The 15,402-nt window shown below is 35.0% G+C and overlaps 1 protein-coding gene across 2 annotated transcripts in view; it reads right to left on the minus strand.

The window, feature by feature from the left end:
* Positions 1–15,402, minus strand: part of pelo (pelota mRNA surveillance and ribosome rescue factor) — a 56,669-nt gene continuing 41,267 nt past the window's right edge. The window contains 13 exon segments of one of the 2 annotated variants that reach the window (NM_201136.1): positions 590–789; positions 865–896; positions 985–1,059; positions 4,146–4,217; positions 4,365–4,438; positions 4,538–4,584; positions 8,430–8,591; positions 8,678–8,738; positions 9,890–10,053; positions 10,810–10,900; positions 11,753–11,903; positions 12,021–12,113; positions 14,884–15,033. In NM_201136.1, the coding sequence (NP_957430.1) occupies positions 695–789; positions 865–896; positions 985–1,059; positions 4,146–4,217; positions 4,365–4,438; positions 4,538–4,584; positions 8,430–8,591; positions 8,678–8,738; positions 9,890–10,053; positions 10,810–10,900; positions 11,753–11,903; positions 12,021–12,113; positions 14,884–14,924 (1,158 nt within the window). In that variant the 5' untranslated portion in view covers positions 14,925–15,033 and the 3' untranslated portion in view covers positions 590–694. 2 annotated transcript variants of the gene reach the window in all.

A 15,402-nucleotide genomic window follows, 5' to 3' on the forward strand; every position in this document is an offset into this window, starting at 1 on the left:
AACTAATATATGCTTTTATTTATGCAATGACTGGGCACTATAATAAAGTTATTGTTTTGTTTGAAATACATGCAACATGTATGCAAATGAAAAAGTGAATCTGACTTGTATAAACAAACTTTATCCGAAATCATTAATGAAATCATACTAAATCCATTCTGATTGGCAAAGAAAAGTATCTTCTGAAACTTTGTTGCGATTATGTACACTTAAATATTGTTTCTAAGTCACTTTTTCTGTGTGGATTTATGCATCTTTAATGATATAACTATTTAAGGTATCACACTATAAAGGTTCAGCATGTTTAATAGTCAAAGTTTTGGCCAGCTTTAGTTTAAGGACTACTCTAAATCAGTGTTTCTCAGCCACATTCCTGAAGGACCACCAGCTCTGCACATTTTGTATGTCTTCTTAACCAAACACACCTGATTCAGAATATCAGCTCGTTTGCAGTGACTAAAATACCTGTAACAGATGTGAGAGGCAAAGGAGATGTCTAAAACATGCAGTGTTGATGGTCCTCCAGGAACGTGGATGAGAAACACTGCTCTAAATAACCATATCTATTAATTTCCTGTAAAGTTTAAACTGGTTTTAAATCCTTTATTAAGACCATGATGCATTTTCATTTCGTTTAGTCCAAAATGTGAAGCACTTGTGACCTTTCTTCTCAAATCCTTGCGCACATTTAGTGTCAGTCTTCGTCAGAGCTGCTGTTCTCTTCAGGCTCAGATGCGTCAGCGATGGGAAACCTCAAGATGGCTGCCACTCCACTCAGCTGATTCAACTCTGAAGAGACAAATCCATGTCAGTGATGATAACTGATACAACTCTCCGAAACAATACTCTGAAGAAGAAACTTACGTTCTCCAGACACGTGCAGGCTTGAGAATATTCTTAAACAGAAGGGAAAAAATAAATTTTACACAACAGAAATCATTCAAAAATGGACCTTTCTTGACCAAAAAAGTCATATGTTAATACCTGACAGTTCCTCCATTTTCTTTCACGTTGTCCACAAGCCGGACATACCGGCCACGGGTGGCAACATCTTGATGTCTGTCATAAACAAAACAAATATTTTTCTGTTTTAAGTACTACAGTCATGGCCAAAGGTTTTGAGAATGACACAAATATTAGTTTTCAAAAAGTTTGCTGCTAAACTGCTTTTAGATCTTTGTTTCAGTTGTTTCTGTGATGTACTGAAACATAATTACAAGCACTTCATATGTTTCAAAGGCTTTTATCAACAATTACATGACATTTATGCAAAGAGTCAGTATTTGCAGTGTTGGCCCTTCTTTTTCAGGACCTCTGTAATTCGACTGGGCTTGCTCTCAATCAACTTCTGGGCCAAATCCTGACTGATGGCAACCCATTCTTTCATAATTCCTTCTAGGAGTTTGTCAGAATTAGTGGGTTTTTGTTTGTCCTCCCGCCTCTTAAGGATTGACCACAAATTCTCAATGGGATTAGGATCTGGGGAGTTTCCAGGCTATGGACCCAAAATTTCAACGTTTTGGTCCCTGAGCTACTTAGATATCACTTTTGCCTTATGGCACGGTGCTCCATCGTGCTGAAAAATGCATTGTTCTTTACCAAACTGTTGTTGGATTGTTGGAAGAAGTTGCTTTTGGAGGGTGTTTTGGTACTATTATTTATTCATGGCTGTGTTTTTGGGCAAAAATGCGAGTCAGCCCACTTCCTTGGATGAGAAGCAACCCCACACGATTGGTCTCGGGATGCTTTACTGTTGGCATGACACAGGACTGATGGTAGCGTTCACCTTTTCTTCTCCGGACAAGCGTTTTTCCAGATGCCCCAAACTATTTTAAAGGGGCTTCATCAGAGAATATGACTTTGCCCCAGTCCTCAGCAGTCCATTCTCCATACTTTTTTGCAAAAGATTAATCTGTCCCTGATGTTTTCTTGGAGAGAAGTGGCTTCTTTGCTGCCCTTCTTGACAACAGGCCATCTTCCAAAAGTCTTCGCCTCACTGTGCGTGCAGATGAGCTCACACCTGCATGCTGCCATTCCTGAGCAAGCTCTGCACTGGTGGCACTCCGATCCCGCAGCTGAATCCTCTTTAGGAGACGATCCTGGAACTTCCTGGACTTTCTTGGTCGCCTGAAGCCTTCTTTACAAGAATTAAACCTCTTTCCTTGAAGTTCTTGATGATTCTATAAATTGTTGATTCAGGTGCAATCTTAGTAGCCACAACATTCTTGCCTTTGAAGCCATTTTTATGCAACGCAATGATGGCTGCACGCGTTTCTTTGCAAGTCACATGGTTAACAATGGAAGAACAATGATTTCAAGCATCACCCTCCTTTTAACATGTCAAGTCTTCCATTTTAACCCAATCAGCCTGACATAATGATCTCTAGCCTTGTTCTTGTCAACATTCTCAAAGTTAAAAAGGCGATTACTGAAATGATCTCAGCAGGTCCTTTAATGACAGCAATAAAATGCAGTGGAAAGTTTTTTTCAGGATTAAGTTAATTTTCATGGCAAAGAAGGACTATGCAATTCATCTGATCACTCTTCATAACATTCTGGAGTATATGCAAATGGCTATTATAAAAACTTAAGCAGCAACTTTTCCAATTTCCAATATTTACGTAATTCTCAAAACTTTTGGCCATGACTGTAGACATACAGTGCTAAGCAAATATTTGAGTACATCCCATTTTGAAAATGAATATTTGTATCCATTTCTCGGTGAATGTAAGCAATGTATTGTCGTGCATTTAAACAAAACAGATTTTTAAAACAAATATATTTATACAAATTATATTTTAATCACCAAACATATTTAGAAATGAAAAGATAATACAATTCAATTCAAGCAAAATAACGTAAAAACAATTACAACTTACAAAATTTCAACTAAATTTTTACATTTTTCTTCTCTTGATTTTCCCTCTTTTTTTAATTTGTATTTAATATTTTTCTATAACATAAATGTGGGTGTACTAGTTTTTGGACTGTTATCATAAGTTATTTTGTTAGATAAGCTCCAGATTTGGCTTCAGTACTGACTAATCTAGTATATATACAATTATAATATTGTATAGATTCCTATTAAAAATATGAATTTAAAAGATAGATTTGGGAGTTGTGTATTTGTATATGCTGAACACTGTACGCTGATATTCATATATTCAATATATCGTGTTTATGAACTTGCGTGATATTAATATTGTGGGCACAAACTACTCTACCAAGTAATTATTTGAGATTTCAATTTTTAGAGTGCTTTAAAGAATAGTCAGATTCTATTTGCAGTGGTTGTTTTTCACACCACCAAATGCTGGAAGACTTAATAGAAGATTTATTTTCAAACATTAACATGTTTATGTTAATCTGACCAACGAAATTGAAAATTCATTGACTTTTTATAGGCTTTTTGTTCATTAACTCTGTACAGTACAGTTAAATGTTTTAACATCAGTTAATTTAAAGTCAATGCAATGACAACTACAAAAACATTTATTAATCTTAGGTGATCTTAGTTTAAACTAAGAAAATAAAGTGAGAAATTCTAGTTTTAATAAATGAAGTTAATAACTAATTAAGTTATATTTATTATTAACTTTAACATATAACTATAATACGGCCATTTCTTATTGTTGATTGTAGTGCATTACCTAATGATTACCAATGAAACTGTGTTACCTATAGTACTTTATCATCCTTTTGCAATTAAATATAACCAAGTATATGCAATAAATCAAAACACTAGGTAATGTTTGGTAATTATACCTTTCAACGTAGTTGCGATAAGTATTGTAAGGTATAGTGATAATATCATTTATTATGATAAAAGCTTTAGCAATTAATTGCAAATTCACCCACCATAGTTTAACCAAAAAAGAATGTTTACTTTCTATTTACTCATGCTCAAGTGGTAAAAAACCCGTAACCACTGACCTCTATAGTAGGAAAAAGAAATATGAAAGTCAATGGTTACATGTTTTTAGTTTTCTTCCAAATTTCTTTTTTTGTGTACCAGATTTGAAACCACTTGAGGGTGTGTAAATAGAGAGTACATTTTCATTTTGGGTGTACTATCCCTTTAAGTACACAATAAACAAGACAATACATTTATAAACAGAACATTTAATAGGGATTTTTAAAAGTACCTGAATAGTGTGTCACTGATCAGCAGGATATCAATGGCCAAAGCTTCACTTGCTCTTTCCACATGAGCCAACCTGTAGAAAACCAAAATGAATGCAAATATCTCATAAATAATAAGTTACACCGATTAAAAAAAACACACACACAAAAGTTTTTATCCTTATTAAGGTTGAGTGTACTACTGATAAGAGTTGCTCATTTAAATGATAGATTGTGATCACCCGTAGAAAGCTCGATCAGGCTCCTGTTGAAGCATCTTGTAAAAGTCCTCCAAAGCCTTGACCTCTCCAGCTGCCTAATACAGAAAACAAATATCACACAGCAATAAACCCCACCCTGTGCTTGCAGAATGCCAGAAGTTATATTTGCAATTGTACAAACTAAACCTAGTCACCTTGGTGTCAGATAATCGAGCCGTGACTGCTGGATCACACAGCACCTCTATAAAAGCAAACATCTCACATTGAAACTTTATAAAATATGTTTCTAAAAATAAACTTTCAGCATTCATTTATTTTCTTATCGGCATAGTCCCTTTATTAATCAGGGGTCGCCACAGCAGAATGAACCGCCAACTAATCCAGCATGTGTTTTACGCAGCGGATGCCCTTCCAGCTGCAACCCATCACTGGGAAACAACCATACACACTCATTCACACACATATACTATGGACAATTTAGCACATGCTTCTGAACTTGTGAGCAAACCGACAGGAACACGTGGAGAACAAGCAAACTCCACACAGAAATGCCAACTGAACCAGCCGAGGCTCAAACCAGTGGCCTTCTTGCTGTGAGGTAATCATGCTACCCACTGCGCCATCGTGCTGTCCCATAAACCTTAAACTGATTCATAAATGGAAACACAAATAAACATATAAGTTAATACACTTTTAAAATGTATTTCTTAATAAAGATAATATTTAAAATCCATGTGAACTGGAAGATGCTGAGACTTCTTTATGTGGATGCACTCAAAACTAATGAAATAATAAAGTAGGGGGCGGGGTTTTCTTTTGTGCATCATTCCCTCATAACAAACTAACGGTAAAAGTTATTGCACACTGATGCCTCATTCACACTAGCAGGTCTGTGTAGGTCTCCAGCACGGAGAATACAAACGGCCTCTAAGCGAGCTGAAGGAAGATGACATGAGCTCTACTGGTGCTCCTACTGGTTGTCGCTCAAAAAAAGTCGCTCTTCATTTGCATAAAGTTGAAGGATTCTCAACTTTGTTTTGTCACTAGACACGCCCACCTGTTTGCCAGCGGTCACTCGCGTAGACGAAGGTCGCCGGAAGTCGCTCACTCTCCGTTGAAATAAACGGTTGCTTGTTCCTCGTCATGTAAATGAGGCTTGAATCGGTTTTTGTACGTTAAAAAATTAATTGGTAACACTTGATGGCCCATTTGAGTATTAGAAGATACAGTTGATACAGTTTTGATACAGATATTCAACAGACATTTGACTGACTATAAGAAAGTTTGCAAGTACATGTCAACTTACACTAACTCTAACCCCAACCTTACAGTCTACTTGTAATTTAATGAGAATTAGTTAGCATGTAGATGCAATGTAACTTAAAGTTAACAAACTGACCATCAAAATAAAGGATGACCAATTAATTCAACCTCATGTTGTGTGAATCGTATTGACACAATGCCTCCAAAACTTTTGTCCATTATAAAATCGAACCGGGTTTGATTTTTTTCCACTTTTCGCATCCGAAAAAGCACTTTGAGAGTGTTTTGACAGTTCAGAGCCACCAGCTATGTTTCCATCCAAATATTCAAATCAATTTCATGAGCAAAACTGGAATTTCACAACAAAGACGTGTGAATAAAGCAGTGTTTCTATCCAAACAGTCAAAGAGAACAAAAATTGTCACTTCCAGATTAACTGGAGGCAAATATCTACAGTAAAAACGATATTTGCTACGGTAGAAGCTGCGTCAATCTTTTACTAATTTAATAAATGGCTTGCGCTTCAGAAGACGATGCCGACGCGCATTGAACAAATGGTGGTGTTTGAATGCGTGAAATTGGGGGCACAGACACTTTTGACAGTTCTGGAGGTAATTAATAATGTAATAACACTAATACTGAAATGGTTACGACAATTTAGAACAAACAAAACAACTTTTCAAATGATTTGTCTATTTACACACTTTTTTATCAACACATGATCTCTTATAACAATAATCACATGCGCATACTGAAATTTGTGCGGTAAAAGTGTTTCCATCATAGTTTATGCACATATTTTCTTATCGAATAAAATGTTTATCCTACTCACTTATGCGCATATGTTTTGTATGCACATTTTCAAAATTTATGCGCATCTTGCCGTTTCCATCAACCTTTTTTTTTTTATGCGCATATCCAAAATGCACATAAAAATAGGTGGATGAAAACAGCTACTCTACAAGCAAAAAGCTAAATACAGACTGCTGTCATTTGAGTAACAGATAACTTTATGACAAACACAGTGCATAAAATGACAAAATGTAGCAGATAGTTCAGAACCCCTATATCAGGGATCACCAAACTTGTTCCTGGAGGTTCGGTATCCTGCAGATTTTAGCTCCAACCCTAATCAAACATACCTGAACAAGCTAATCAAGGTCTTACTAGGTATACTTGAAACACCTAGGCAGCTGTGTTGAGGCAAGTTGGAGCTAAACCCTGCAGGGCACCGGACCTCCATATACAAGATTTGTGACCCCTGGCCTATATGCTGGATTCAGTGACTGGCGCACCTCTGCCCTGCTGCTGTTTGGCGTGTGTGCGTGTATGTCCATACATTTGAAGTATTGCCCTAAGATATAATATAATATATCCACTTTCCGGTCCGTTGCTTCAACACGTCAATGTGCCATCTATTATAATTTCCAAGCATACTGCCAATCTCTGTTCAGGATCTGTTTATGTATGTGAATGTGTGAAGAATCACAAGCAATCTATCAAAATTCCACTGATTTCAAGAAATAAACTTTGCATTTCGGGATAATTCAGCGCAGCTCTTTGATAATGGGCTGAACTCTCCTTCCTTTCCATCCAATATTAGATGAACACAATATGCTGCCAATTCCTTTTTCTACTTTGGAGAAGAGAGAGAAAAAAAAGTATCACTGCTAAAACTGACTCCGAAAATGTTTAAAATGTTTTCATAATGGATTAATTAATACGTATCAGGCTCAGTGTGCAAGGAATTTTTCGCTTTTAAATACGAAAAAAAACACATACTAAAATTTTGGACTTCAGTGTGCAAAAATCTTTAGAGAGGGTATTAATATGTAGTTGCTATGGAGACCCTCAGGTTGAAGTGAACTGAAGGACCGCAACTCCATAAGCGAAAGGGTCAAACTTTCATTGAATATTACCAAAAAACAAAATAAAAAATTTCAGTGTATTAACTTGCACAGATTAATGATTTACCTTAAAAAATAATAATGTGAGCTAGCCAAATATACACAGTAAACTTTGATTTCACACAGACATTAATCATTTATATTTTATATCAATATAAAATAAAAACAGGCGGTGCTGAGGCGCAGTGGGCAGGGCTGTCGCCTCACAGCAAGAAGGCTCTCTTATATTTGTTCAACCTACACTTTAGGACTCTATATCTCCTACCAGACGGAAGTAGTTCATAATGTGGAAACAAAACAATGAATTGGATCATTCAGAATCCTTTCCACCAAACTGAGGACACAATTCTCATATAAAACTTGAGAATTAAAATATTCATCATGCCCAACAATTTTCCATCCTGTCCTTAAGAAATCCATAAACTTAGATTTACACTGTACAGATAGATCTGTACACAGATCTCACACTGTGATACCATATCTAACAATGCTTTCCAGAACAGCTTCATAAAACAGCATCATAAGCTTCTTTTAACTCCAAAAAAAGATGTAACCTCTGTAAAAAAAAATACAATCTACACACTCTGTGTGTTTTTCATGTAAAAGAACTATCAAGGTAAATGCCCAAGTGCTTATAGGTCTCTGACTGAGTGATAAGAAGGTCATGTACAATCACTTGATGATGGTCACCTATACTTTGGGTCAAATACCATCTCTTCAGTTTTCTTAGTATTTATTTTTAGCTTATTTTTATCACACAAATCAACAAACCGGCTAATTTCTTACTGGTAGATAACACTAATATCTTCATTCTTATAAAGTTGTCATCTTCTTTCAGCCCTGATTAATAAAGGGACTTAGCCGAAAAGAAAATGAATCAATCAATCAATCAATTTAAAACGAAATTTGAATATACCTTTGAGAGAATACTTGTGTCCGGACGAGGAATGAACCACCATGAACTTGGATCTGTTCTCCAAAAGAAGCTTGCAGTCTTGTCTCACAGCCTCTTTAAAGAGGTACGAGATGAACTGATCTTTCACAAAACCTGGACTGGCCACCAGAATACACTTCACCACTGAAAAACACAAATACAGTCAAATGCCCGTGTTTGTTTATCCACTTTCTATCTTCATTATTAATAAGTTATAATAATAATGATACCATCAAAGTTGAAGTGTCTCAGAATGCCCTGCATTACAGCCTCATAAAATCGCTCCAATGCCTGGAAGAGAACACAGTGTTAGTATGCAACAAGCATCTTATTTTGAGATATGCAAATACTGAGAGACATCTTTTGTAACAAGAACTGTTTCATAAAAGCAAGTAACATCTTATTGATTAAAGAAAAACTTGGACTTAAAAAACATCATAATAATGCAGTAGCATTAATAGAGTAAGGAGGTCTGAGTAAGGTTATAAATATCTGAAAAAATGAAAATGTTCAGCAATGAGGACCCTTCATTGGTCAATGTGACCGGATTGACATTAGAACAGCTAATGTGTAGAATTGAGACCTTACAGTTGGGCTGCACAATTCTGGCTAAAATTAGAATCACATTTTTTTTTTTTTGCTTAAAATCAAGAATCACAATTTTCTCACGATTGTGTAGACATTAAAATAAAGGTTAATACGAATAGGCTATTATTTTTGTTATTTGTGAAACATATGGTAAAACAACAATATAAGGCCTATGTGTAGGTCTAATGTTGGTTAAAATGCTTAATTCGGTATAGACTTGGAATGGTGGACTTAAACAGACATAAATATGTCCTGGTCATTAATGCACAGTGTGATGACATCAGAATACAACCATTCATAATTCTAAAGTTGGATTATAATATTCAAAAAAAAAAAAAACATACAATCTAATCATACCTTCTCCGCAGCTCCCAAATGACCACTCTGTGCAACAAACTGAACGCTGTTTACAACTTTATTACCTGTTATTCACACTCTATGCAGGTTTTGTTCACTAAAGTTAACATCATTGGCGGGCTAGTGTCCTATCAGTAGTAAACATCAGATTCGTCAGATTAGGGGTCATTTCTTAGCCGCAAATACGTCATTGCATTATGACAGTAACAACATTTTTGGGTGAATTATACCTTGTAGATACAGTGTGTGACACATTTATGCCATTTGGAGGTGTCCATGTTGCTGAGCAAAGTATGTAAAACAATATGAAGATTTGTGCAACTGCCTTTAAGCTTCTCTCCTCACCATGAAAATATAACTGGTAGAAAAGCTGAATTGAGATTGTGTGTAGGATCGAGATCGCAATCTTTTTTCAATTAATTGTGCAGCCCTGCCTGTAAAAAAATTATGAAATACATAAAAACTATTTATGACACAGAAAAAGAAGTTTGGTTCACCTTGTCATGTTGAGTGCAACTGCCTTTCCTCTTGCGAGGGATGGTGACCTCAACCTTCGCCCTTAGTAAGGTCATGGCTGGAGTCACAAGAACCAGATTGGCCAGACCTTCCTGCATCACGACAGCGGCTACATCTGCTTTCTGAGCAGGATCACATGCCTGCTCTGTTGATTAAATAAAGGTAAGTTTAGAAATTATTAAGGCTGGGCGTTAATTTAATGTATTTCACGTAAAAATAAAAATTTAAGAAATAGGCTTTGTTCACCCCCCAAAAAAACTCGAATGACTTTGTTCACCAATGTTTCCAAGGTGCGCATATAATACAGGCAGTATGATGTTTTGGCATTAGAGTCGGCAGAGCAACACACAAGCATTTGGAACCACAGTAAATAATGAGTAAATTAAAAAATTTTGGATGAACTTTGCCTTTAGGTCATAGGTCTCAATCTCAATTCCTGGAGGGCCGCAGCTCTGCACAGTTTTCTTCAACCCTAATCAAACACAGCTGATCTAGTAGTGTCTGCTAGTCTTGAACAGCTTGATTTGTTGGATCAGCTGTGTTTGATTAGGGTTGGAGCAAAACTGTGCAGAGCTGCGGCCCTTCAGGAATCGAGTTTGAGACCTATGCTTTAAGTAAATGTAAAGAGCAAAGACAAATTGTTTTTAAAGCTTGATAGATCTGATTGCTCTGCATTTTTATGTGCCCAAAAGAAAGCTGAACGACTTTACAAAACACTCTTTGTTTACCAGAAGTAAAATAAACTAATTATTTGAGCCACTAAATATTATATAATTTTTTTTTTAAACAAAATAATTCTACTTTTTATTTATTGAAATTTTCACAAAGTACGCAAAATTTGTACAAGCAAAACTAGTTTAATTCAGTCAGAAAATGCAGCAAAAACACACCAACACATTACCAATTCTGTCCAACACCACGCTGTCCCAGACTTTTTTGGCGAGGGTAAACTTCCTGTTGAGCTCCAGCTCTATGGTATGATAGGCACCCATCTACATATGACACAATAGAAGCAACAAGTCTCATTTTAAAGCAACGTTCACATTTCTACTATGACAACATAAGATAAGTGAGGGTGAATATTAGCTATAAATATATTTTCTCAGTTATTTAAAACTTTATTTTTTGCCAAGTTCAACAAGTTTTTACTACCAGCCATGTCACTGACAATTAATTTGTGCACTCCCTTAGAAAAAAATAATAAATAATTTCTGGAAAAATGACAATCATTTCAGACAAAATTAGACAAAAATGTCTGCAATATGCATATAAAACTTAATTATAAATAATAATATTATTATTAAATCATATATTTAAGTTGTAAGTGTAATTTAAAACTTAAATGACTAAAAAACGACATCCAAACTTAAATAAAACAAGGCATAAGTATGAGTGAAGCCTACACTTGCATTTGCAGATAAGAACAAAAAGAACATAACCGAACGAACTGTCATTTTAGATCATATAAACACGAGCAAGACTGTATAAACATAATTCAAAACTGTAATCTTTTATTTGTGCTATACCTACAATTACAACAAAAGATTGCGGTATTGCTAAATATAGAAAGCAAATGGTGACATTTCGGTAATCCAAGTCCCCATGATCAATTTTGAAAGCAATTTTTGGATAAGAATAGACTATACATTACCTAATTTGTTTGCAATTTTCAGGTTCATGTAAAAAAATGTATATTTATGTATCTATATGGTGTTTTTTTTTTTTAGGTAGGACAAAGAGTGGAGCAAAATATTGATTGTATGATTGGTCAGGACTGCAATCAAATGCTGGGAGAGCTAAAGTTAATTACAAAGTCACGAAAACAAATCTAAATGCATACTGACCTTAACATACTGGTTCTCCTGGATGTTTGTTCCTTTGACTCTGAGCTGGCAGGCTTGGGAATCAAAGTCTATGGTTTCCACACAAAGAGTCAATGTGGTGCGCACACGTGAACTGCCCACACTGCCAGTGGAAGACTCTGTCTGCACTTTCCTGTTTGTGACATCGAAATATTTTTATTAAGTAAACAAGTGAAATCTCTGATACTAAATGTGCTAAACCAAAACCAAAAAAATAAATAAAATACAGTGTGATACAATTAAGACCGACCTGATGGTTGAAGCTCTGAGGCTGTCGCCCACCTGCAGTAGGTTGTAGGTGTGCCACATATCCTCTGCTTCGTCAGGTATTAGTGTCACCTGACTAAAAAAAACATAAAAATAGAAGAAATTACAACTAGGAGCCTCGGACTGACTGAAAAGGGAAATACTGAAATCTTGAACACCGGTTTTGCAACTTAAACGAAAACTAATTAAATCTAATCTGAATGGTATTATAAATGTATATTTGTGTATTATACTCTATATACATATATTAGTACTATAGATGCTTAAAGAATTGTATAATAACTATTTATTCTAATTTAACAGACTATTGTCGTTTAATAAAAGAAACAAACTCTGAAACAAACAGTTATCATTAGCCCATTTCCGCCAATATTGTTTAGAAGAAAAACAAACTTAAGAAAAACTCTATCTATCTGAGACTAGGCATGGGCCAGTATTAGATTCTGATGGTATAACCTTGGATCAAAATATCACGGTTTCACTGTATTGTGATTATTGCTCTAAAACATATTCTTTTCAAATGTCTGAGTAAAAAAACAAACATTTTCCCCCTTTAAACAATGTATTTATTTTGAAAAACTTTTCAAATATTTTAGGAAAGTAAACATATTAGGCTGAATAATTCAAGTGAATCGTGGACTTCTGCTATCGTCATTAGTTTCAAAAACACTGATATATTGACAATTTATAAAGCATCTTTGGATGTGTGGAGTTTGCATGTTCGCCCTGCGTTCGCGTGGGTTTCCTCCGGATGCTCCGGTTTCCCCCACAGTCCAAAGACATGCGGTACAGGTGAATTGGGTAGGCTAAATTGTCCGTAGTGTAGAAGTATGTGAGTGGATGTTTCCCAGAGATGGGTTGGGGCTGGAAGGGCATCCGCTGCGCAAAAACGTGCTATTTCATAACTGTAACAAGAGACAATTCAATCATAACCTAATGTTAAAATACCCATCAAAACAATATTTATCAATATGTATGGGTCCTCGGAAGCTGTAGAAATTATGTTTACATCCCTCAAAATGGTTAGGATTAGGTTGGCTCGGAAGACACACCCCTTACTAACGAAGGCCCCGAATTTACCCCATACATGAATATAATATAATATAATATAATATAATATAATATAATATAATATAATATAATGTGTATTTATATACACTCTAAGTGCTTCACAATCATGAGGGTGTCTCTCCACACCACCACCAGTTTGTAACATCCACTTGGATGATGCGATGGCACCCACAGGACAACGTCGATATTTTACACTGCCGATATTTTAAATGACAATATATTTACTAAATATTAATGCAAGAAACCAATCCAAAACTAAAACATTACTTGTATACTAAATAAAAATCTATTAAATCTAGCTAATTCAGCAGCCTATAGAACAACAAAAATAATAGTGTTGCCTTGGTTACTGCAGTAAACAAAGCAGCATGATGTAAAATCTAGCAGAATTTTATCGATTTCACAAACTACACAGAATCCTGGTATTCGCAGATTTAATTCAGGCACAATTTATCATACAATCATATATTGCTTAATCAAAAATGATATAAAATTTAATACCTTGCAAAATAGCATTTAAGACTTTATTACTTTTTAAGGGCCTAAATTTTCTGTAAATTGATTTATCAACTTCTAATACTTTTAAGACCCCGTGGACAGCCTGAACAATCTGCTTTAAGAGAAGTCATCATTTGCTACTTCATTGTTTTTAAAATAAAGAAAGCATTTTACAGGTAACGTTTATTCTAAACCTTGGAGCTTATTCTTGAAAAAAAAAGCAATAAAAGTATGTAAAGCTCCAAAAGTGGACCATATTACAATTGATTTGAATACTATTTTGGCTATTGTTGTCATCCATGAATTTTCAAATGTACTTTTTTTTTTACAAGAGAGGCAAGACAACTTGTGAAGCTCTAGGTTAAAATCTATAATATAATTATTATTATGTTTTAATTCATTTTTTTATTATTATTCAAATGGCCAAATTCTAACTAAGGACTGTTTAATGTGCTGAGCAGTTTGTTATGTGCCTAATAAATGACAATAGACTACAGCTTTTAAATTAAAAACTTAAACAGATTCCTATTTTTTTCTAGTAATATACGATGTGATAAATATGTAAATACAAATATTAAAAAAATATATTATTTTACATTTCTTTATTCCAAATCTTTAGCAAATATTTTTGGTATATCAAAAAGTGTGGTAACCATCCTAAAAAATAATGCTTAAATGTTAAAATGCCGTATTTAAATATTATAATTAAACAGAAAACGAGAAGCATAACTGCAAAAAAATGAAAAAAGACCCCTTTACCAGACTGGCTACGGGCCTGTTATATATCAATTATTTATATTACACTAGTCCGTGTGTTTATCTTAAAATGGTCATTTACTTTAAGCATATTATTTCATTAACTATATTATCTTATCTTTTCCATTTTCCAAACAAAATTACACATCCTTCTTTGTCCTCGTAAAGACCCCAGTTTGAAAACACCGGACTATAAAAGCGCAGGTGGTCAAAGGGGGGCGCTACAAGCAAGGCAAACGCAATTTTGGGGCTGTGGCAATGTGAAACAATCCTGCCAAGTTTGAAAACACAACACTGGGTAAGCAATACAGCCAGCATTTTGGGTTATAATGGTGTCGGTTCTACAAACAGAAAAGCTCAGTTATTACGCCACCATGTTTCATTTATACAAAAGTATCAGATTATTATATTGTATTGTCATATAATACCAACATCGCATCATGGCACTACAACCCCACTCAACTGGTAAATATAATGCCCAAAAGTGGTGTACATGTAGACTCGTGTTCACAAACACTCACCCGGCATTATCCTTCTCGATGTCTTTATGAACCAACTTCATGGTCAATGAGGTTAACTATTAAAAAACAAAATACATCTTTGATAATGAGTAATCTACTCTTTCTAATAGTCTGTTTTTGGTAACGTTTCCGCCTCAGCAATAGCACATTCTGCTACTTTAGAATGAATCAGACGATTCGCAATGTCGCTCTCTGATCACGTCATTTGGCCGATAGATTGCGTCACCACGTCATTTCTATCTATGGTTACTTCCGTGGGTTGAAAGAACGTATTCCTTTATATTTCGAATATTGTTTAAACGCGACATTTTCTGAATTGATTTCAATCGTTGCTAATGAAGTATGTTAACTATCCAGCCTAAGAAGATTTAGCATGTCCATCATGACGAGGATTACAGTTTCAAAAAGATTATCCTGTGAATCTGAGATTATACACCGTGTTTAGTTCGACGAATTATATAGAAAAAGATTGACACATTAAATATCCTATTGGCTCTTCAGATCTCATGTTTGAAGGCT

Source organism: Danio rerio, chromosome 12, assembly GCF_052040795.2.
Source record: "Danio rerio strain M-AB ecotype USA chromosome 12, GRCz13ab, whole genome shotgun sequence".
Classification (NCBI taxonomy): domain Eukaryota; kingdom Metazoa; phylum Chordata; class Actinopteri; order Cypriniformes; family Danionidae; genus Danio; species Danio rerio.